The sequence below is a fragment of the Gracilinanus agilis genome, chromosome 6 (genome assembly GCF_016433145.1).
Source record: "Gracilinanus agilis isolate LMUSP501 chromosome 6, AgileGrace, whole genome shotgun sequence".
Lineage (NCBI taxonomy): Eukaryota > Metazoa > Chordata > Mammalia > Didelphimorphia > Didelphidae > Gracilinanus > Gracilinanus agilis.
In genome coordinates, this window is record NC_058135.1 from 275690246 (window position 1) to 275716397 (window position 26152).

Below are 26152 nucleotides of genomic sequence, written 5' to 3' on the forward strand. Positions count from 1 at the left end.
AAGAAAGGAACCAAAATGTAAGGGGTGAACTGTTTGGTTGAGTATATAATTTTTGGAGTCCTTCCAGAAATATTTGTTACCTTCATGAATGACAACATTGAGTGCTGGAAAAAAATGATAGGCACCAAATCCTGGAGCATCTATGTGAACAAATAAAAATGTTATAAACCAAATTTAATGCTAGGCATCTAATATTATTGTTCATGTCACACAGTAAAGCCTTAATAAGTGTTGTTGATTAATTAATTTGTATTGTGGAAACAAAAAAAAGGACTTTTAGCTTTCCTCTCTTTCTACACAAACAACTCAGTCTTAGAAATTTGCTTCTAATTCTTTTTTTAACTGTTACCTTATATTTTAGAATTACTACTAAGTATTGTTTCTAAAACTGAAGAGTGGTAAGGGCTATATAATGAGGGTCAAATGACTTGCCAAAGATCACAGAGGTAAGAAATTTCTGAAGCCAGATTCTGACTTTGGGGATCCAGCCTCTTGGCCTGACTTTCTGTGCACTGGACTACTTATCTGTCCCCAGACTTCCAATTTTTTTCAAAGAGCCTCTTTTTTATTTTTGCTTAAATTCCTTTGATATCTAAATAATAGACTCTGACAGCAGAATTTTGAAATATTACTGAAGTACCTATCATAAGATCTGCAAAATAAATGCAGATAGAATCTAGATATTGATTTATAGAAATATAAAAAAAAACCTTAAAATTATCTCCTATTTCTTTCTCTATATCTTTCCTTTCTGAAAGGAGTATACCTGACTTTCCACATTTGTTTATTCATATTTTACTGGACTATTAATAAGAGAGAATTGATTAAGAAAGGATACTGTCTTCATTATGTTCAAAGAACAGAAATTCATTTTCTTAGTGTTAAAACTTTAAATTCAAATATATCCAGATCTACATTATTAATTGTTATGAGAAGTAAGTTGTAGAGAAATAATACAAGCAAAAAATATTACTAGATCAGATATTCTGGCATCCTATTATGCTAGTAAATAAAAGACAGTAGTAGAGGTTAGAGAATTAGCAGTGAATCTTTATTAAACAAACACACACAGAGACACACGCACACACACACACACACACACACACACACACACAGACATGAACGAAAAAAGATAAAACCACCTTTTCTTTTCTTGAATCATTTGGGTAATCTTAGTTTCTAGATCTTAGAAATATTGGATGTAATGACCATATAAGTTTGTCTAAACTCTTCTTAAGGGGAATATTCTAGGCTTTCTTTCCAAACAATACAAATAAGACCTCCTAATATATTAATTATTAAATCAAGAAACATTTATTAAATGCTTACTACAAATAATGAATGTCAGAAACTTTTCCATCTAAAAAAGTTAAGATAGATATATATCTATCAATGCTTCATTTATGTGTATAATACATAGTTTATGAAGCTATATAAATAAAAAATTTATATTGCTTATTAATCTGTCAACATTTTCTAAAGAAACTTTTTTCTCAGATTATATATTTGTAAATCATTTATAACATATAGATTTGTGTTTATATGTACACATATATAAATATAGAGATGTAGATAGATAAATCAATAGATTGATAGATTTATTAATAAATAGATGATAGATGATAGATCAATAGATAGTAGATAGAAGATAGATAGACAGATAGATAGATAGATAGATAGATAGATAGATAGATAGATAGATAGATAGATAGATAGTGTAATGCAAGATTGGTAGCAGAAGCTTTTTGCTTCTGCAAATTCAAACAGTCACAGAAAGACAGTTGGAGGTCTTAGAATCTTCAGAAAGTCAGTTGGAGCCTGAGGCTATAAATAGGGCTGAAGTCCAACTGACAGGGCTTTTGCCTTCTGGCTCTCACTTTGACTGATGGATTCTGCTTTGGGGCTTGAGCTTAGCCTGTGCTTATTTTGTCTTGGGGAGATTTGGACCTATCTAATTTCTCTGGACCTCTCCCTGATCTCTCCATTACATCCCTGCTATTTGCCTGAATTTACCTTTGGGCCCTAGGAGGAAGGGTGGCTTGATGATTGGACATAGTGGGTTTAGATTCTGTAGGCAAGTAGGGCATCCTAAACAAGTTAACCCCAATTTAGTGATTTGATAAATACTTTACTTTAAGGGAATCAAATCTTCCTGAATGGGAGAGTAGGCTCTCTCAGTCTAACCCCCTCCTGTGACCCTTCCCCCACCATCAGTTTTCTCCCTAGCTGATGTTATAAAACCCTAATGCCCTCTCTCCTTCTGATTATCCCTGACATTAATAAATCCCCTTCGTTACCTACTCAAAGCTTCTGGTGAATCATTGTATCAAAAATTAAGGCAAGGGCTGAAGAGGGAAGGGATTATTTTTCTTTTTTATTTCTTGAGGGAACCACAGGCATCCATTTTGGCAGGATAGAGACTTCCTGCATCCATCAGTTTCACTGGCAAGAAGGAGCCCTTTTGTCTCCTCCCTCAAGGGACATAGAAATTAACAAGAGAAGTCCTCCAGCCAGATATAAAACATTTCTGACTGGCCCAATCGCCCTGTACCTTAGAGATACCTTCCCTGATTGAAGAACCTCAGCCTATTTCCTCAGTATCCTCTGTCTCTAGCCATGGTGAATAAGCCTGTTTAAGCTGCCCTCCTGTATATTCCCTGTCATTTCCTTACCTTCCTATATACCACCTCATCCTTCCCTACACTCAGCTATCTTCTTCATTCCCCTTCCAAATCACCTCATATTCCTCTTATCCCTCCTCACTACTCAAATTGCCTGAGACCTGCCTAGATTACCCAATTTCTTTATAACAAGCCTTGGAATTAATAGCAACAACACAGGACATTCTACAGCAGGAACTTCAGGGTATTCATAGTTTCTGGCACGTAGGATCACAGCTTTGTGAATTAGAAAAACTAATAAATAAAATGATGATTTTGAAATTTTCTACTTATTCTCATAGTGATTTAAATATACTACTGGAAGATGACTGTCAAATTTTAGAAGAGGAAAGACTACTATCACTTATATTTGGACTTTTAAAACAAAGAAAACTCAATTTTTTAGAAATTTATAGTGAAGAAATGATTATCACAGCAAAAAAATCATTAAACAGTGTGTGATTTATACAGTTTCACAGATAGAAGAAATAGACACAGAAGTTGTGAAACTTGCAGATCAGATGAGATTGATGGAATTTTCCTCAGTGGTTTTATCTCTTAAAGGATATTTTCTCTAAGTTTACAATCTTCCTCTAGAAGATTAAGGGAATGCTATATATTTTTTGAAGTGTTGTCCTCTCAGTTCTTGATAAAAATCAGAGGACTAGGGGACTGGAAGAATCTTCAGAACAGAAGAATGGTGCAAAAGACAATTCATTAGATACAGAGGTGGCCTACTTAACCCATGAAGGCATGTTTATCAGTGATGCATTTAGTGATGATGAGCTACCATATAGAATAACTGATTCTACCTCTCAAAGAGGTTTTATCTCTAAGCAGTGAGCCCTTTAGCAGTGATTCAGTATCCAAACCAGAATGTATTACTGATTCTTCATCCACCAAACAGCAAATATCTTATGTTACACCAGGAGGTGTATAGCTTATGGTCGGAGGGGACATGAAGTTGACTGACTTAGAGCTGGACAAACTGACAAATAGCATCCAAGAACTGCTGTATAATGCTTCAGATATGTCATAATTGGTCAGTCAAATTTCTTATGGCAAGAGCCAAGGATGGTTTTCTTGAGAAGTTGAATTCCTTTGAGTTTGTCATGCTTTCTCAATTAATGGAAACATTTATTTTAGATTCTGAACAGATTTGTGGTCATTAAAACATGTCGCTACATGAGGCTTTTCAGAGTCAAGCTAATACATTTGTAAATAGATTTCATGAAGAGAGAAAAACCAAGCTCAGTCTCCTGTTAGAGAATGAAAAGTGGAAGCAAACTGATGTGCCTGCAGAGTTTCAAGACCTTGTTGATTCCATAACAGATTGGAAGATTGCTTTACCTGAAATGAAATCTGGAGAAGAGAGAAAACGGGCTGACTTCCTGTTAGTTGAAGGACAGCCATATGCTATGGATGGAACAGTGTTGCTATTGATAAGAGTTATCCTTGAATATTGCCAGTGTGTAGATAACATCCCATCTGTTTCTAATGGCATGCTTACTTGTTTGTCAGATTTATGCAGGTATTTCAATTCAAGAAGCTGCCATTTAGTTATTGGAGCAGAGGCTTTGCAGTTTGTTGGATTGAAAATAATAACCAGAAAAAACTTAGCCTTTTCTTCATGCTGCCTCCAGTTAATTTTACAATACATTCCTGTAATCTTGGCTCATTTTGAAGTTCCCCTGCAGCTTAATCAGTATAGCATGCTCAGGCATTTTGATCATATCACTAAGGATTACCATGACCACATAGCAGAAGCTAGAAAATGACTTAAGGAAACAATTTCTTCAATGAAAAGGCAATATGGTTTCTAAGAAAGAAATATAGGTTTTCAATAGGAAGAACAGCAGAAAAAAAAAAGAGATGGCACTTTGAATTCAAATATGATAAAGTTTAGAAAAAAGCAGCAGAATTTCCTGATAAAAAACCTGCTCCTCTTTAATGTCCTCATTCCAACATTAACCAGTAGATATTTAAGATGTAAAATGAGAACATATTTTAAAAAAACAACTTAGAAAGCCTTGCTGCATTATAGGAACACTAGCAATGAAGATGGTGATGATGTTACATCACTTATCTATAAAGTCACAGAACACTCCTCCCTCCGCCCCTATTTGATGTATAATTTTTCCAGTATTTCAATTCAGTGATGAACAATTGGGCATATCATTTATTCAAATTCTGCCTTTAATTAAAAAAAACATTCTATTGTTACATTGAAAAACCTATATTTGTACTATGATGTGTAGGGCCAGCCTACACATAAATAGGAGGCTTGGAAAGCCTGACTGCATTGGTGAATAAGAAAGGAAACTGAGGACAGTCCAGTACCAAGAAGTTAGCCCAGAGTTATTCTACCAGCCTTTGAGCTGTGTTTATTTTATAACTTTTTCTTCAAGACCAGTTTTTTTCTACAAGGTTGACATGAATAATAGACATTATGTTTTAATTCTAAACAGTATAGATTCAAGGTTACATGGGAGTTTGGCATCAATAACACATTTTTTTCATGTAGATTATGTTTTAGTCTAAACAGCATTCAAAGGTTACCAAGATCAAATTTTATCCAAATATTATTTCAATAACAGTTTTTTATTATTCAAAATATTTCAAAAGGTAGGGTAAAGTGTGAACTTCTAAAACTCTGAGGTTAAGTTCAATGTGGTAAAGCAATGAAATAATAAAGTATTTTAAATTGCCATCCTCTGTCCTCCAGATTTCTCAGAAATCAGGAGAGATTAGAAGTAGCTTCTATCATTTTGAATGCTGCTTTTGCTGAGGGTATGAAATATTAACTCATTAATTGCTGGTTTATTATAAAGTGATTAGGAGATTTCTTTAAGAGGATTTCTTTATCTAGACTATAAGACTTGGGACTTTCCTAGAGAAATTGATTACAATAATTTCAGTAATAAAAAGTGTTATTCAGAAGGGAGTCACACAGGAGTTCTTACTGGGGTTTCCATCCTTCCTGTGGCCTGTTTTTCAGTTCACCGGATCAAAGCATGACTTGTCATTCTGCATGGATTCAATGGGCCTTTGACCCTTCTCTGGCCCACAGACTATGAGCTATGATTTAAAAAAGAAACTCTGTAAGTGGACACTTGAGATACTGAGCTTCCTCTAATGATTTTACGGCATTGTTCATATAGAAGAGGTCAGTTGAGATTGTTAAGATGCTAGATACCAAAGGTCCTGAGGAAAGATACATGATGCATAGAATTTTCTACAGAATAAAATTCCTTACACAATAAAGTAAACGTTGATTCCTTCTCATTAAATGAATCAACTAGAAATTATTTCCTTGCCAGGGTCAGAAAACAGTATTGTTATGATCTATATTAATATACTATATATTTCTCATTATTTGTCTATTTATAATTAATTTATAAAATAGTTTATGAGAATTAATTCCTCATTTAAAAAGATAAGGAACTCTCTTCAGTAGATATTTGTACCTCTTGCCATTTGGCAAAATCTGTTTTATAGTATTATTTTCTTCAGGATTTTGGTGCCCTTTTATTAAGAGGATAATTCACTTTTCATAATTTTCTAAAAATTTCCTTTAGCATTATTACCTCATAACTCCTATAGAAATTCAGGTTCTTCTTGGGTCCAATTAGTACTTTTCTTTGAGTCTTTTTTTATAAACATTGATAATAACAGTTTAACATTTTATAATAATTTATAATTTTCAATAATGTTTACATTATTGTCTTTTTCTGAGTTTATGTCAATCTTCTCATCACTATAATAGCTTTTTATGGTCAGGTTCACTTTTTAAAATATTTGTTTATTTTCCAATCATTTTTTACTTTAAACTTTATTTTAAATTGGGCTCTGCTCTACTAGGGCTAAGGAGTCACCTTCCTAAGCTTCAGACCTTTTTGAGCTATAGTTTTCAGAGCTAGACCTGGGAATATGCAAGTTTTTAGTACTTCCAAGGGGGTATGATTTGGATAGATGTATGGTTATTGCTCTTCTGGTCTTTGCTCTCATCCCCATGAAAGGTCACACATCCCCTTAAGCCACAAGCGCTAACATTCCTCTTTCCTTTTGACCAGGACCCTTATTCCATTGTGAGCAACACCCAGAATTCCTCTCTTCCCTGGTAATCATATCCAGAACAGCTTATGAGTAATAAAGCTGCCTGTCTGCACCAGATGTAACTAATGCCTGCAATAGGCCCCCTTTAATCTTTTTATGACCAGTGATTTTATCCCTTTATCATTTCTTAATTGAAGTCTCAAAACTCTGCTATATCCCTCCATTTCCATTTGACTCCTCCACATTTTCAGAATAAAGTATATTAAAGTTTGGAGAGTTCCTAGATGTGGTTGAGATATCATACATGATAGAGAGATCATGGAGAATTCAGAGAAAAGATTCATTCTTTTAGTATTTTTCAGCTTCCTTTCATGCATTGTCTTCACTCATTAGAATGTAAGTTCTTTGAGGGCAGGAACTATCTTTTCTTTGTTTATATGTTTAATTTTGCTGCTTAGAACAGCTCTGTTCTCAAACATAGTAAGTACTTAATAAATGCTTCTTTCCTATTGAAAACCATATTCCAGGGGTACTGATCACCAGGTTCAGTCTCCAGGGCATTTAGATGATGCCTGGTAAACTCTAGTACATTTCAGAGTTATTTATTAAAATGCTTTCCATTATAATAATAATAAGGATTATTATTATTATGCTACAAGGTAAGTTTCTAAAAAACATATATATATATATATATATATATACCCTCACTTCCATCTTAGAATTAATATTACATATTGGTTACAAGACAGAAGACTGGTAAAACCTAGACAATGTGACTCATCCAGGGTCACATAGCTAGGAAGTGTCTGAGGCCATATTTGAACATAGAACCTCTGATCTCTCATTCTGACTGTCAATCTACTCAGCCATCTAGCTGCCCTATAACTTATATTTTCTAATAATAAAATATTTTTTTCTAAAGCTATCATCTGATTTATATATCTGGGAATATAATGTATCCATGTATAAATGGCATCTAGCAATGGAGATATTATTATGAGTTCAATGGTAAAAGGTCCAGGAATCATAACAGCAGAATCGCCAGAGGAGATCTTGCCCAAGGGCTCCTGAGCTTAGATTTCTAAGTGGACTTATTATATTTGTAGACTGCCTTTGCCAAAATTTAGTGTAAAGAAGAAATTCTGCATCTTCAAGTCTACTTTTTAAAATGTCTTAACTGTTGTGCATAAAGTGCAGATAAGAAATATTGATTAAGGCATTTGAATAAACTCTTAATAAGGTGATACTGCTGAAGACTCACCTTAATTTCTCTGAGGGTAAATTATTAAATTTCATGATAATAAGCATCTAATTATACTTTGTATAATCTTATGGAAAATCTTCATCAATATTTGGGAAGGTAGAAAATAATTTTAACTGCAAGACCAGTATGACTTTCAGAAAATTCTATTCTCTGACAGTAACATAGTAAGACCTTTTTTGTTGTCGAATCATTTCTTTTAAGCCCATCTATGTAGGGTCAGTAGAGAGTCTCTAGGGCCTGAGTCTCAAAGGTCTTGGAGACGAATTTAAGTTCTGCAGTGTAAGTCATGTAATAATCAGGTTCAAGATGGAGTTGGAGGACATGTCTTTGATTCTAAGCTTTGCTTTAAAATGGAGAGAACCACATTCTCCTTCTATACTCAGTGGAAAAAACATTCTGTTAACATACACCACTGGGTTAATTCTGAGCTCGATCATTATGAATAAAACAGGAAGGGATCTATTTATTAAATTAATATTTCACTAGATATGCCATCTGTGCTATGCATCTAGGAAATGAGACATCCAAAAGAATTTACACTTTGGTGAGTAGATAAGTTTGGTAATTTCCTCCCACACATATTTTTTTTTCAGATCTATAGACTGCAAATCAGAATATTCCTTTGATAGATAAGTCAGAAAATAATTGTCACAAAAGTGGGGGTACAGAGAAAGGTTTATCTCAGATCACCTTCATCATCATCATCATTATCATTATTATTCACTTTTTGTTAATGATTTTTGTGCATATAATCTAATATCCATGGGTGTTAAGAGGTACCCAATAGGCTTTCAGTAAGTGTTGGAAAATTTAACACTTCTAATATATTGAAGTTCAACTGGCAGTTATGATCAAGGTATGGAAATTGAAAGGAATTAAGAATGGATGTAGGTTGAGAGAGTAGGATTGTCAGCAAAAGGTTAATTTTGTAAAAAAAAAAGAAACAGAGCAAGTGCACTCTTTGATCCTAAATTGTTATTGGGTTACTATTTTAAAATTTATACTTATTTTAGAGTTCTTTTTTTCAGAGAATTTTAGATTAACAATTCAATTATAAAACCTAAAAAATTAAGCAACCATCTTAAATATATGACAATAAGGCAGGCTTTAAATGTTTGATGTACATTAATGCAATATAATCCTAGGACACCTTAAGAATGGACAAATATGTGGGATTTAATAAATGGTAAAATAAGACAGACAGGAAGGGAAGAATCATGACTGTCTTGAATATAATACGCTGGGGTGAGGAAGAGTGGGACAGACATAAACAGGAATATTTAAGTTTCATGTTTGGCAGACATTCTAAACATTTAAAATGAAATAGAATGAATTGGTTTTGTGACCTGAGGTTTTTAAGGACATTTCTCTTCCTCTTTCTCCTACTCCTTAACAATTATTTTTACCAATTTTGCATAGATTGTTTCAATGCGTTGAAAGTATAAAGCTACAAAACACATTCCCTGACATCAAGAATCTCATGATCCATGTCAGGAAGGTAAGCATATACACACAAAGAGCAATACAAGTACTCAGAATACAGTTGAGTCTAATATATGTTAACAAAAGTTTACTGACAGTTTTGAGAGAAAAGGGTAGTCAGCAGACAGAGGAAGAGCTTGAAAATGAGGAGAGATTTGCTCAGTGCTTTGGGAAAATTTAAGTTTTCATGAGTAGAAAAGCAGAAGGTGGTAACAGATGAAGAGAATATGGTGAAATCAAAGTTGTGGAGTCAGAAAAATACAATGCATTCATAGTATAAATAGTAAACAATCTGGTTTGAAACTGATGCTACTCATAAAGATATAATTGAGATGGAAATTGTTTTATTTTCAATTAATTAATTTGTTACCTTAAAATTCTCAGATCTCTCTGTCTCTCTTCCCTCTCCACGTTAAAAATGTAACCATTAAAAAAAGATGTATGCATATATAATATTATGTCTTGCTTCTATTTTTCAGTCATTTCTCTGAAGGTAAGGATGAATAAGTCAATTTTCAAACAATCTTTCTGTTGCTTTGTATAATGATCTCTTGGTTCTTCTCATATCATTCTTCATGATTTCATGTAGGACTTTACATATTAAAAAATTAACCTGCTCACCATTTCTTATGGTTCAGTGATATTCTATTATAATCATATGACAAAACTTGTTTAGTTATTCCCCAATTGGTATACCTACTCTATTTCCATTTCCTTGCAATACAAAGACAGCTGTCATAAGTATAGAGCATGTATGTTCTTTTCCTTTTTCCCTGCTCAACTTAGGAAATAAAGGATAATATATTTGTTTTTTAGTATAATTTGAAAAATAAGTATTACCATTTGGCAATTTATTGTAGCAGAAATGTAGCAGGAGGGTAATGAATGATATGAACAAAGAACCCATGTCAGAATCTTAAAGCTATTAATTTAGTTCTTGTGTGATCTTGGATAAGTTATTTAACTTCAGTGCATCATTCTCTTCCTCTACAAAATGAAAATGAAGATCTGGACTAGATGGCGAATACATCTTAAAACTCTAAGTCTATGATAATAAATCATAAACATATAGCCATGCCATGTGTTAGGACCAATGAGCCTACAAATCCACTGAAGATACCAGAAGTAGGAGAGATGGGTAAAAATTCCAAATATTTAAATAGATAACTATAAATAGCTAGCTAACTAGCTAACAAGATAAATAGATAGATATCTAGATTTTTTTTCATTCTGTCATTGGACTATCCTCCCTTTCTTTTTTGATTGGTTATTTCATTCCTCTATTGCATATGTATGTATAGTGCAAATAAAAGAGAAATAGTATGTGATAGTGAAAGAATGAAACAGTAAGATTTGTAATTTAATTCTACCTCTGAAGAAATGTACCAGGAAGTGATTGAATTAAATGGCCTTGGGCAAGCCATTTAATCACATCTTCCTCAGACAACTCTCTAATCATATAAGTAATACAAAGTTGTTACAGTGCAATAAAGAATCTTTTTCTCCCCATATAAATATGCTGGCTGATCTTAACTTTTCTCATCCATTATATGAGAATTTGGTGAAAACATTGAAAAATGTGCAAGTACAGATAAGTTGGGATAGTTAGCAGATACATTTGGTCAGGAGATCACACAAATATTTGAAAAATAAGAAAATGACAGCTCTTTAATATTTATGAAATTTAGAAATTATGGAAATAAAATTTATGACAGTTTGCCATAGCATTGCAGCAGAAAGGGGACAGTTAAGAAAAAATATCCCGTGGGAATAAACTTTGGTTCACAGAGGAAAAGAATGCATAATTGGAAAAAGCTAGAACTTGTAAACTTAATGGCAGAAGAGGGGATAAAAAAGACATAGAAGGGATGGAAGATAATGTGAGAATAGATGGAAGTGGTAGAGAATATAGTGGATGATCAAGTAGTTTTAATCCTAGATGAAAGTAACATTGAAATAAAACATACATTGGGATATACCAATCTGGAATTTTAAATTTTGGGAAAGCATATTTTTTTACTTCCCTTGTGGAATGCTCTTCTGTTTCTGTAACAAGAGAAATTCAAATTGAAATGCTATTTCTTTTCCCTGACCTTTTCCTTATTCTACATATCCCAAGCATGACTAACAACTTTCAGTGAACTGTGCCTCCTAAAACTTACATTTATTTTTTCTGTTACTCTCTGTTTCCCTCTGTGTATCTCTCTCTGTCTCTCTCTCGTCCTCTCTGTGACCCACTCTCTGTCTATCTTTCTCTTATGTCCAGTTTTTGCTATTGTAGAAAGACATCTCATTAAATGTCATTTTGACTTGTGACATATATGCTTCCAAGAAAAGAATAGAAAAGCAGTTTAGGTGTTACAGGCTATATATCTTTTCAAGTATTTTGAAGGTTGCTACTTGAAAAAGAGCTTAGACTTTTTTTTTTTTGCTATTCCACCTAATTGGACTAGATAAAATCGATAGCAGAGACATGCTCAAAATGATGAAATTAATGCCAACAGAAAAGGGGGCGATGAACCAGTTTTGTAAATATACATAGATGTATGAAGAATAGAAATTTGCTGCCTAGTGGATTTCCCTTTACTTAAAGGAAATGAATTAGCTATTTTCGAGAATAGACATGACTTAAACTATGGATTTTTCCTAGAATCTGTTAATTTATGGAAATTTCTATGTTCAGACCATTCTCTATCTCACTCTTTCTTAGATTTCTTCTTTTAAGTTTTCCAAGACTTTCTCTCAACCTAAATATATAGGATTTGACAATAAATACTAACTTTTGAACTAATACAACTGTTATTTTCATACTGATTGTAATCACTATCTGCTAATTCATATTCTCCTTATTCTCTGTTGCTTAATTTCATTCATGTTTTCCTTCTCATGATCCATTTTTCTAATTCTCTCCAACAGGAATCATGGTGAACACTGATCAGAATCAGAGTACTGCTATCATGTTCATCCTCTTAGGATTCTCTGATTATCCAGAGCTCCAGGTGCCCCTGTTTCTGTTGTTCCTCACCATCTATGCAGTCACTGTAGTAGGGAATGTGGGCATGATTGTGATCATCAGGACAAATCCTAAACTCCATACACCCATGTACTTTTTCCTTAGTCACCTGTCCTTTGTGGACTTCTGTTACTCCACTATAGTTACACCAAAACTATTAGAAAACTTAGTTGTAGAAGATAGATCTATCTCCATCAAGGGCTGCATCTCACAGTTTACCATTGGTGTCATCTTTGTGGTGACAGAGATGGTCATGTTGGCAGTGATGGCCTATGACCGCTTTGTTGCTATATGCTATCCTTTCCTCTACTCAGTTTCCATGTCCCCAAAATTCTGTGCCCTACTAGTCACTATGGCATATACATGGGGCATAATTTCTTCTATTATGCTCACCTACTCACTTCTCATATTGTCATTTTGTGAAACCAAAATCATTAATAACTTTGCATGTGAATATTCTGTCATCCTTTCTGCTTCCTGCTCTGATAAACACTTCAGTGAGCTAATACTTTTTATTTTTGCAAATCTCAGTGCATTTTGCACCCTCATCATTATCCTTACATCTTATCTTTTCATTTTTGTCACTATCCTCAAAATGCATTCAGCCAGTGGGCGGTGTAAAGCTTTCTCCACTTGTGCCTCCCACTTGACAGCTGTTTCCATCTTTTATGGGACCATCCTCTTCCTTTATTGTTTTCCCAATTCCAAGAATTCGTGGCTTGTTGTCAAAGTAGGATCAGTTTTTTATACTGTGGTAATTCCTATGCTGAATCCCATAATATACAGTCTAAGGAACAATGATGTAAAGGAAACCTTCAGGAAATTAAAAGATCTAAGAATAATTTCTCAATGAGAAAATTTCTATAAAGTATATCACTAATAGACAAACTATTCTGTGGGAATCTATGGTGATAATTCTGTGAGTTTCTATAACCATATTAAAGATAGTTATGAAAATTCTTATACAAGCTAAGAAGATGTTCAAAATGAAAAAAAAAATCATTAAAAAGTACTCCATGGTGTAGCATCAGCCTCAGAATCTTTAATTATTTCACAATTAATTCTAAAATAAATCTGCTGATTCCAAATTTTTGATATTTGTTTTCTTATTCAATCTTCCTATTTCCACTATTTCATAGAGAAGAAAGGAACCAAAATGTAAGGGGTGAACTGTTTGGTTGAGTATATGATTTTTGGAGTCCTTCCAGAAACGTTTGTTACCTTCATGAATGACAACATTGAGTGCTGGAAAAAAAAAATGATAGGCACCAAATCCTGGAGCATCTAGGTGAACAAATAAAAATGTTATAAACCAAATTTAATGCTGGGAAGGTCATATTATTGTTCTTATCACACAGTAAAGTCTTAATAAGTGTTGTTGATTAATTAATTTGTACTGTGGAAACAAAAAAAAGGGCTTTTAGCTTTCCTCTCTTTCTACACAACAACTCTGTCTTAGAAATTGACTTCTAATTCTTTCTTTTTTAACTGTTACCTTATATTTTAGAATTACTACTAAGTATTGTTTCTAAAACTGAAGAGTGGTAAGGGCTAGATAATGACGGTTAAGTGACTTGCCAAAGATCACAGAGGTAAGAAATACCTTATGCCAGATCCTAACATTGGGGATCCAGCCTCTTGGCCTGACTTTCTGTGCACTGGACTACTTATCTGCTCCCAGACATCCAATTTTTTTTCAAAGAACCTCTTTTTCATTTTTGTTTAAATTCCTTTGATATCTAAATAATAGACCCTGACAGCAGAATTTTGAAATATTATTGAAATACCTATCATAAGATCTGCAAAATAAATGCAGATAGAATCTAGCTACTGATTTGTAGAAATATAAAAAAAATCTTTAAATTATCTCCTATTTCTTTCTCTGTATCTTTTCTTTCTGAAAGGAGTATACCTGACTTTCCACATTTGTTTATTCATATTTTACTGGACTATTAATGAGAGAGAATTGATACTGACTTCATTATGTTCAAAGAACAGAAATTCATTTTCTTAGTGTTAAAACTTTAAATTCAAATATATCCAGATCATCATTATTAATTGTTATGAGAAGTAAGTTGTAGAGAAATAATACAGGCAAAAAATATTACTAGATCAGATGTTCTAGCATCTTATTATGCTAGTAAATAAAAGACAGTAGTAGAGGTCACAGAATTAGCAGTGAATCTTTATTAAACACACACACACACACAAGCACACACACACACACACACACACACACACACACGAACCAAAAAGATAAAAACACCTTTTCTTGACTCGTTTGGGAAATCTTAGTTTCTAGATCTTAGAAATATTGGATCTAATGACCATATAAGTTTGTCTAAACCCTTCTTAAGGGGAATATTCTAGGCTTTCTTTTCAAACAATACAAATAAGACCTCATAATATATTAATTATTAAATCAAGAAACATTTATTAAATGCTTACTACAAATAATGAATGTCAGAAACTTTTCCATCTAAAAAAGCTAAGATAGATATATATGTATCATTGCTTCATTTATGTGTATATTTTATTTGTATACATATACACATTTTATTTGTATACATATACACATAACACATGTATTTAAAGATATACATATTTATGAAGCTATATAAATAAAAATTTACATTGCTTATTAATCTGTCAACATTTTCTAAATAAATTTTTCTCAGATTATATATTTGTAAATCATTTATAATATATAGATTTGTGTTTATATGTACACATATGTAAATATAGAGATGTAGATAGGTAAATCAATATATTGATAGATATATCAATAAATAGATGATAGATGATAGATGATAGATAGATAGTAGATAGAAGATAGATAGATAGATAGATAGATAGATAGATAGATAGATAGATAGTGTAATGCAAGATTGCTAGCAGAAGCTTTTTGCTTCTGCAATTTCAAACTGTCACAGAAAGACAGTTAGAGGTCTTAGAATCTTCAGAAAGTCTGTTGGAACCTGAGGCTATAAATAGGGCTGAAGTCCAACTGACAGGGTTTTTGGCTTTTGCCTTCTTGCTCTTGCTTTGACTGGTGGCTTCTGCTTTTGGGCTTGGTCTTAGCCTATGCTTATTTTGTCTTGGGGAAATTTGGACCTAACTAATTTCTCTGGACCTCTCCCTGATCTCTCCATTACATCCCTGCTATTCCCCTGAATTTCCCTTTGGGCCCTAGGAGGAAGGGTGTCTTGGTGATTGGACATAGTGGGTTTAGATTCTGTAGGCAAGTAGGGTATCCTAAACAAGTTAACCTCAATTTAGTGATTTGATAAATACTTTACTTTAAGGGAATCAAATCTTCCTGACTGGGAGAGCAGGCTCTCTCAGTCTAACCCCCTCCTGTGACCCTTCCCCCACCATCAGCTTTCTCCCTAGCTGATGTTATAAAACCCTAAAGCCCTCTCTCCTTCTGATTATCCCTGACATTAATAAATCCCCTTTGTTACCTACTCAAAGGTTTTGGGGAATCATTGTATCAAAAATTAAGGCAAGGGCTGAAGAGGGAAGGAATTATTTTCTTTTTATTTCTTGAGGGAACTTCAGGCATCCATCTTGGCAGAAAGTCTCTATATGGGACTTCCTGCATCCATCAGTTTCACTGGCAGGGAGGAGCCCTTTTTTCTCCTCTCTTAAGGGACTTAGAAATTAGCAAGAGAAGTCCTCCAGCCAGATATAAAACATTTCTGACTGTCCCAATCACCCTGTACCTTAGAGATACCTTCCCTGATTGAAGAACCTCAGCCTATTTCCTCAGTATCCTCTGTCTGTAGCCTAGGTGAATAAGCCCTCCTTTATACTCCCTGTCATTTCCTTACCTTCCTATATACCACCTCATCCTTCCCTACACTCAGCTATCTCCTTCATTCCCCTTCCAAATCATCTCATATCCCTTTTATCCCTCCTCACTACCCAAATTGCAGGAGACCTGCCTAGATTACCCAATTTCTTTATAACAATAGATAGATAGATATAGAGAGATTAGAGAGATACGTAGATAGGTGAATGAATGGATGAATTGACACCTGATGCTCCTATTATATTAAAGTCAGGGAGTTTGCTATTTTTAGACATCTCATTTTTTCTAGGTACTAAAAGAAAAGCAGTATGCCAGGAAGACATATAACTTTGGCATTGTGTTCTTATATACTAATCTTTTTAGGATTTTTAATCTTTTTAGGATAAACTTATAGGAACATTATTATATGGAAGGGATAGGAAGATGGTTCAGTGGATAGAGTGCAGTGACTCTAGTTAGGAAAATTCATCTTCATAAATTCAAATCTGGTCTCAGATGCTTAATAGGTATGAGACCCTAAACAAATAATTTAATCTTATTAACCTCAATTCCTTAATATGCAAAATGAGGTGGAGAAGTAAAAGAAAAACTACTCCAAACTATTTGACAAGAAAAACCCAATTGGGTCACCAAAAAAGAGTCATAGACAACTGAAATGACTAAACAACAGCACTGGACATTTTGTTAGGGAAGAGTTATATCTAAAAAGAAACATAATCTTTATTCCTTAATAAGCTTATTGAAATACTATGTAAAAAACTGAAAAAACTTAAAAATAGTAGAAATGTTCATCATTATTGCCAACTATGTAAATATGGAAAAGTCACTTAACAGCTAGATGATTTTCTCTAAATTTTTTCTGTAAAACTCTGTAAAGTTTTTTTTCTGCAAATTGGAATTTTTTTACTTATTCCATATATCTAATTGATTATAAGATTTCATTGAGATTACTAACATGAATCCATTTAGAAACTTCAAAATGTTGAATTAAAAATTATTAGCAAGATTTTTGCACACAGTAGATAAGCAGTTTAATTGGTGTAAATGTCAAATATTTATTATGTGATCGAGTTCCCAGCTATCATTCTGTTTCCATCTGGCCTTTGTGTAAGAATAGTGACATAGAACTCCAGGTCCACTCTACACAAGTTCAGGAAATGGTCCCCTTTTTTAACCCTTACATATGTCTTAGAATCCATTCTATCAGTCCCAATACAAATGGATGGTTAGGGTGAGACATTTGAGGTTAAGTGATTTGTCCAGGCTTACACAATTAAGAAGTATCTGAGGCTAGATTTGAACCGAAGGTCTCCCTTCTGTAGGTTTGCCTCTCTCTCCACTGAATGATCCTCCTGCCCCTCTGAAGATGGTGTCTGCTGATTCTTTCCATCATATTTAAGGACCACTGTAAGCTTAGTACTTTACAAAGGAAATAAAACTTCTATAAAAATTTGAGTTACTAATTGCATTTTTTGCTAAAAAATGTTTATTGAGTTTTTGTTTAATTCTTGACAATGCTTCTTATGTAATCCATTTCAATCTCATTTATGCTGCAGAAATAGCCATGAACTAGAAATTGAGATAGGGAGAAGATTTTTTCAATGAAAAAGCAATATGGTTTCTAGGAAAGAAATACAGGAAATTAATAGAAAGGATGGCAGAAAAAAAAGATCATCCTTTGAATTTAGATATGCCAATTTAGAGAAATTAGCAGAATCTTCTGATGATAGTTTTCAACTCTTGAATATCCTAGTTTCAGCTTTAACAAGTGGTTGTTTGAGCTGTCAAATGAAAATATAAAAAAAATTAACAATCCTTATTACACTATATTAATGCTAGTTATGAAGATGATGATGATGATGCTATGGAGATTATCTACAAAGTCAAAAGACACAGAACATTCCTCCTATATCCTAGTATGATGTGTAATCAATGCTGTGTTTGCATGTGAGGAGGCTGATAGGGGTCAGTTAGTTCTTGTATTAAACCTGACCAATGATATCATTCATTCAAATTCTGATTTTAATCAAAATGTTTTACTATTGAATTAACTTAGTGGTACTTTTCATTTGTGTTTTCAAAAGAGATTTTTTTCCAGCTACAAGTCAGTAACATGGAAAAGCTTCTATTTGCACTGTCCTCTGTGATCTAAAAACATGTATTCTGTGAAAGAGACACTAGAGATTCAGAGTTTCCTCTAATGATATAAAGTATTGTTCACAGAAGAGAGGTCAGTTGAGATTGTCTATGTACTAGGTCCCAAAGGTCATGAGGGAAGATATATGTTCCACAGCATTCTACTCAGACTAAAATTCCTGACATAACATAAAATTGCTCCCAATTTATTTCTACTCACTGAATAAACCAGAAATGATTGCCTCACCAGGGTTGGAGAAAAATATTGTTATAGTTTATATTAGTGTAGTTTACTCCTGCTGTTAGTCTATCTAGCACTAACTGTTTGAAAACCATTTACAACAATGGTAGCAGAATTTTGGAATTTTACAATTACAGAATTATGAAGCTGAAAGGACTTTTGCTATAATGATATCCCAAATCCTCATTTAATGGATAAGCTAATGGAAGAATTGAAAAAAATATGGACATATTACTAATAAGTGGCTGATCTGGAATCCAAATGTATGTTTTTGGCTCCCAGGCTCCTTCTCTTTCCTATGTATTATATCACCTTCTACTGTGGCTTCAGGCTCATTCATAACAAAACAACTGATCTAAGGATAATCAATTCAAGAAGCCATCTTTGTGGTGAGTGGATGTACTTTGATTTGGACTTTTTTCCCATGTCAGTGCTATAGACTGGAAGGCAAAGATCTCCCTCTGTCCCACCCTCATCCTCAACTCCCATCCCCTAAAACTTCTATGTTTTAAGACATAAAGCAGATAGAAGATAAAATTTTCAAGACAATTTCCTCCTCCTCTTCCTTCCTTTATTCTTTTGCCCTTCCTTCCCTCCTTACTTGCTTCCATCCTTGCTTGCTTTCTTCCTTCCTTCCTTTCTGACATGGACATTGTGCAGAAATGGCAGGGACCCTGCACCCCTTAACTCAGGAAGGCTGTGAAAGGGAAATTCCCTTCCCCCTTCCTGCCCTTGTGACTCCCTAGGCAAAGACCATTATCCTTGGATGTCCTTGGAGTTGAGATAGACAGAAGAGTTATACCTCTTGTACACACCTGGATAGCCCACCCTGAGGGTCTCAGATAGACCCTGCACCCATTGAATGCCTGAGTGCAAGAAGTCACATCCACACTACTGGAAAGAATATAAAAATCCCAGAACTGAGGCACTCAGGGAGCAGCCTCCCATGGCTGTTCATTCATGCTGTCTTGTTGGACATTGATCCTATCTTACTAATAAATCTTTCTTTTTACTTTTAAGCTAAGCCTTGAGTCCTCTCATTCTTGAAAAAGGCTCCCTTCCAGAATCCATTTGCACCCCTATAACACTTCCTTCCATAATATGGAATATTATATATACATATATGGAATAAACTAATAATATTGAATTAGGTCTTAATCAATGATACATGTAAAAGCAGTGGAATTGTGCATTGGTTACAGGGGGTAGAAGGGTTTGGGGGAGAGGGAAAAAAAGCATGAAAAGTGTAACTATGGGAAGATATTCAAAAGAAAAAGAAAATTCCTCATTATGTGGCTCAGTAGATAGAGGGGTGGGCCTAGAGATGGAAAGTCCTGGGTTCAAATATGACTTCGGACATTTACTAGCTTCGAGACTCTGGGCAAGTCATTTAACACCCATTGACTAGCCCTACCTACTCTTCTGCCTCAGAACCAATACATTGTATTCATTCAAAGCTGGAAGGTAAAGGATTTTTTAAAAAATCCTCATTAAAAAAGATAAGATAAAGCAAAATAAAATCTTAAGGGCAAATAAAGAACAATTAATGGAATTTGAGTTTTCCATATTATATGAAACAGGTCTATTTTGATACTAGACACACGACAATGGAATATGCTGTAGTTGAAAGAAATGGAGTTATGAACGAGAGGTTCTGAATTCAAACTTCAGCTCTGCTACTTCATCTATATGAAGCTAGATTTAGAGTCAAAAACAAATTTAAAGGGAGACATGTCCCCTTATTTACAGATTAGAAAACATACATTTTGAACTGTTAAGTGATTTGTCTCAGTTACACAAGTAATGAGTTAAGGCCATTTGAATAACTCTGGCTTCAAATCCAGGGTTCTATTCATTGTACCACTTACTGTGCCTCTCTCTACCTGTTGTTAGTCATTTACCCTTTCTGATTCACAGGTTCTTTATCTTTCAAATAAGGCAGTTAGGCTAAGTAGCCTCTAAAGAATATTCCTACTTTAGATCTCTGATTCTTTGATCATATGGACACTAGGGCTTTTAATTCTAAAATCTGAACCCATCATCCCATAGTGATACCCTAAGATAATAGGATACTGTCTTTGAAGCAATGAACATTAGCTTGGGCAGATTTTAGGAGACAGGGCAAGATAGAAGAGCCTGGCGTGCTCTATGGCCAATATAGTAAAGAAAACTTGGACACCACTGAACAATAACAAGATCATTGAGATTTCACATTCCTCTGAAGTTACTAGAAATGAAGAGAGTGGGGAATGTTAAGAAACTTATTTAATAAATATTAAAAAAAAATTTCCCTGTCTGGGCCTGAACTAGTTTTCATTTTTTCTCTTTGATTCTTCATTGCTTTACTATTCTGCACATTTGTCATGAAACAGGGAGAAGAAGCTTGATAGAGTGGAGACAGTCATATTTGGAATCTAAGGAGACATGTTGAAATTAGTTCTTTGAAATATTAAATAAAGAACCTGACAAAAGTCAATGCAAAAAACCTCAAGTATTTTTCTAAGTTTCCAAGTCACAGACTGCTCTGACAATCTTGTGGATGTAGTCCCTATATCCATATATTGACCTAAAAGTGACTGCTCAATTCTGAGAATTTGAAAAGGATAAAATAGTAAGGTTTTTTTTTTGTATTGTTTTGTTTTTTTTTTAATCCTAGGACTCCATTCTAGGAGCATAGGGCCACAACCAGTAGGCAATGGGTCACACAGTCCCTCAGGGTCACTCAGCTGGGAAGTGTCTGAGCCCGGATTTGAACCTAGGACCTTTCGTCTCTAGGCCAGGCTTTCAATCCACTGAGCTAGCCCAGCTGCCCCTACTTTAGGTTGTAGTTTCTTTAGCAGATGTAGTTTTTACAGGGTGGGGTTGCAAGCCCCACGCCCAACCCTCCTCCTTTTTCATCTGGGCTAGGGACTGTCCTTGGCCCAGGAGTGGTAAGGGCAAGTATTTTACTGAAAAGATTATTGTTGGAAGCTTGAAAGAACATAGAGAAATCAGGAATTATATAAACCCAAGTTCAAAAATATTTATTAATTATCTCAACATCATGTCAATAGGAAGGATTTATATAGAACTGTTCTTTGTAAAGATTTTTTTAGTACATAAACACTTATTGATGGTCTATTTTTGATACAGGATTATTTATTTCTCATGTGGCTTAAAGAGATTAATGTAAATGAATTATATGTAGGTTGGAAGGAGAGATCACTCTCAATAGAACCCTAGATCCTCATAATGAAGTCTTTTTCCCCTTTGTCCTAATATCTTCATAGTACTTTTTCTCCACTATTGATAGTAGCTATAAAGAAATACTATAGATGATTTGTTCTTTGGTTTGACTTTAAGAATTTTGCTTTATGCCAGTGAGTGCTGCCTGTCTATATTTTGAAAGAACTGAAATAATAACCTTAAGTGATATATATCTAGAAGGGATCTTAGAACACAGACATAAAATTAAAATGGGAAGAGAGCATGCATATTTTCTATTTCAACCTCTTATTTTTCATAGGAGGAAAATAAGAGCAAGAAAAATACAATGACTGCTCTGTCCCAAGGTTAATATTTAGCATATTTAGGAAATAAACACGTATTCTAACTACAAAATTAATGTTTTGCATACAACCACACATTCATAAATATCTACAATCCCTCCACCCTTCCCCATTTTTCCTTCTTTACCTCATTCTGTTCCTCTCTTTTCAATAATTTTCTGTTCCTAAAATTTCCAATATGATTAGACTCTCTATTGTTGGAACAGTTATCTACTAAGTAATAATATTATCTTATTGGATTATTTCTAAATATATTTGAGAGCATTTGGGTAATTTAAGAATAATGACTATTTAAGGGTGATTGCCAAAGAAAGACCTTCACTAGTTCAAAATTGTGCTATCAGACAATATTTTCTTACAGCTTTGTCTTTGTTGTTATTGTCCACCAAATTAAGGATATGAATATGAATGAATTTTGAATTTATACAAGTTTTGCTTTCAAAATATAAGTTAATAATAATACATTTTCCTTAATTCAGAGTTCTACTCCCTACTTTTTCTGAGTAACTAATTTTACTTATTTTTCTCTTCAGGATCTATTTGTACTTCCTTTGAAGAGGAGCCATGGTAACTACTGTGAAGAATCAGAATGCTTCAGTCATATTCATCCTATTAGGGTTTTCTGATTATCCCAACCTCAAAGTTCCTCTTTTTCTCATGTTCTTGTCCATCTACTTGGTAACTGTGGTGGGGAATCTGGGCATGATTGTAATCATCCAGATAAACTCCAAACTCCATACTCCCATGTACTTTTTCCTCCGTCATTTATCCTTTGTGGATTTCTGTTATTCCACTGGAGTAACACCCAAACTATTAGAAAACTTAGTTGTGGAAGATAGAACTATAACCATTGAAGGTTGCATCACACAATTCTTTTTTACTGCTACCTTTGTGGTGACAGAGACATTCCTACTAGCAGTGATGGCCTATGACCGTTTTGTGGCCATTTGCAATCCCTTGCTCTATGCCATTACCATGTCACATAAACTTATGAGCCTTTTGGTGGCTGCAGCCTATTCATGGGGTATAATTTCTTCTCTGATATTTACCTACTCTCTCCTTGTGTTATCATTTTGTGGCACTAATGTTATTAATAATTTTCTCTGTGAATATTCTGTCATTCTCTCAGTCTCTTGCTCTGATAAACACTTTAGTGAAATAATACTTTTTATTGTTGCTAATTTTAATGCACTTTGCACTCTCATCATTATCCTTACATCCTATATATGTATTTTTATCACCATCCTGAAAATGCCTTCAGCAAGTGGGAGACACAAGGCTTTCTCCACCTGTGCCTCCCACCTGACAGCTGTTACCATTTTCTATGGAACTATTCTCTTCCTATACTGTATTCCTAATTCCAAAAGCTCATGGCTAATAGTTAGAGTGACCTCAGTTTTTTATACTGTGGTAATCCCCATGCTGAATCCACTAATTTATAGCCTGAGAAATAAAGATGTAAAAGAAACTCTCAGTAACTTAATAAATGTCAAAAAACTTTAGTGACTAAAATTATTTGTCATGATCTTATCTCTCTTGGTTGAGCTACTGTCATAAAATTGGTAGTAAAATTTAGTTGAAGAGTCAATTAAGGTATTCCTCAGTAATAACTCCCTGACTGTCTGACAGACTGACCTTTGGCAAGTAATAAAATCTTTAAGGCAGATATTTTATTTAATGTTTCACATTAGTAGGCTTCTCTCATCTTCACCTCTGTAAAAGAGTTAAGTATCTTCACATATAACTTTATGGTCTCCAAATTGTTATTTATGAGTCTACAATATTACTCTTCAGTTGTTTTCTGGTTATTTTTCTAAAATAGTTCTACCCATGTACAAATATTGCTATTATAGTAATTTTTACCATTGTTTTTGTTATGATTTGTTTTGCTCTGTTACTTCCCTTTCCATCCATTCATGTAAACTGTTCCATGTTTCTCTGTATTTGTCATTTTCATCATTTCTTACAACACAGAGCTTATATTCATGTACCCCAATTTGTATATCTCTTTCCTGATTGATGGCATATACTTAGTTTCAGTCCTTTGGTACTGAAAAAAATGGTGCTACACATACATATTTACATGTATGTACACATATATATGTATGTGAAAGTTTTCTTTTTGAGAAGATTCTTTTAGGTTCTATACTTAGCATTGGAATAAAATAAATCCACTTTCTAGAGAGGTTATGAATTTACTTAATAGAATTATGTTCTGACTGAGGTATATGTCTGTACATTATTTACTCCAGTTAAGCTTAGAGAGATTAAACAACTTAATTGTGGTTACTCTGTAGTGAGAAGCAGGTTTAGAACTCAAGTCTTCTAACTCTTAGGACAATGATCTTATAATTATATAATACAGCTACCAAACTATTTTTATTTTTTAAGCTCTCAGATATTTGCCATGCAACTAAGATAATTACTTGTATGAATGGGGAAAAAAGTATTAAGTGACTAGACTCTGCTAGATACTGGGCTATGGATCAGGAATAAAAAACAAACAAAAAACTGATCTTTGTCCTTATATATATTTATATTAAAAGAGAGTAAGGTCACATATAAGATAGTTTTTATCTGAGGAATTACAGAAGTTAGTGAAACCCTTTGGTAATAAATAAAAAAATAAATCCCTTTTAGAAGTAACACTAAAACTGATTTGAATATCATTCCCTTGTGAAATGGCAAAACAAATTGAGGCATATGACCATGATAAAATACTATTGATCTGTAGGAAAAGAAAAATAGGTTAATTCTGGAAAACTATGAAAAAAAACTTACAGAAAGCATTATATACAAAAACAGAAACATTGTTTGATGAATGACTTTTGTGTGTCTACCTCCAGAAAAAGAACTGATAAATAGAAATACCATCTGCAAAAAGAGATCATGTTATTATATTTTTATTCATTCTGTTTCCTTTAATTCATTTTTCTTTTTTTGTTTCTATTCCTAAAATTTCTCATACTATCTTAAATAATATAATATATCTTAATATCTTAATACTATCTTAATACTTAATATCTTAATACTATCTTAAATAAAATAATAATATAAATGGTGATAATGGGGATCATTGTTTCACTCTTAATCTTATTGTGAAGGCTTCTAGCTTATCTCCATTAGAAATGTGCACAATGCTTTTTGGGATACTTAACCATGGCTTCCCCCCAGAATGAAATAAAATCTTAGAACTAGAAAGAAGATGGAAAATGGTGGTTTTATTAGGTTTTGTAAAAGTAGGCACATTTCAAACTAGAGAGCTAGAGATAATGCCTGATTAACAGACCAAAATCCCCCAATTTACAGAAGACATCATTACACACTGTTTCTCTTATCTCCCCTCCTATGATGTCCATCCTGTCAGATTCAAGCCATCCAGAATCTGTCTTCAGAATTGACAGTTTTAAGGACAGCCAGTTTTAGGTTTGAGGTATTAAAATATATACACATTGAGAACAATTTCTGAAACTCTTAGTATCAAAAATGATAAGAGAGCAGAAAGAATTGTTTTCATTGTAAATCCTCATGGGAAATGATCCATTTCTGCTACATTTTGTTACCACATTTTGTCGGGATTTGATCCTTGGTACTAAATCATTCAAGGTCTTTTGATATTCCAAGTCCCTTTGGAATATAAATTAAGCAAGCAAAGGGGAAAGAATGAGGCTTGTAAAAGATTGTAAAAGGCTTGCTTAGAGAAGAGGAAAGTTTCTAACTTAATAGGGCTTTTAAAAGGAAAGATTTCCTAACTTCTAGAGGCTACTTAGTTCCTAAAATTATTGGGGTACACACTTAAAGGGGAAAAACAAAAGGAAAAGTAAAACACTTCTGATGTGATAGCTACAGGCTTTTCTGTCCCATTCATTTCAAAACAACCTAAAGGTTTTTGTGTTAGTTACAAGGTTAGGGCAATCTCTATTTTGAAGGGACTAACT

General features: G+C 33.7%; 2 protein-coding genes and 1 pseudogene across 2 annotated transcripts; all 3 read left to right on the plus strand.

The window, feature by feature from the left end:
• LOC123252648 overlaps positions 1 to 4438 on the plus strand; it is an 8527-nt pseudogene extending 4089 nt beyond the window's left edge.
• A 7945-nt stretch (positions 4439 to 12383) lies between these two features.
• On the plus strand, positions 12384 to 13328 carry LOC123251633 (olfactory receptor 5D13-like). Its single transcript, XM_044680938.1, has one exon. The coding sequence runs from the start codon at positions 12384 to 12386 to the stop codon at positions 13326 to 13328; it is 945 nt and encodes a 314-aa protein (XP_044536873.1).
• Positions 13329 to 22778: 9450 nt separating this feature from the next.
• LOC123251612 (olfactory receptor 5D18-like) lies at positions 22779 to 23717 on the plus strand. Its single transcript, XM_044680918.1, has one exon. The coding sequence runs from the start codon at positions 22779 to 22781 to the stop codon at positions 23715 to 23717; it is 939 nt and encodes a 312-aa protein (XP_044536853.1).
• The last annotated feature ends 2435 nt before the right edge of the window (positions 23718 to 26152 follow it).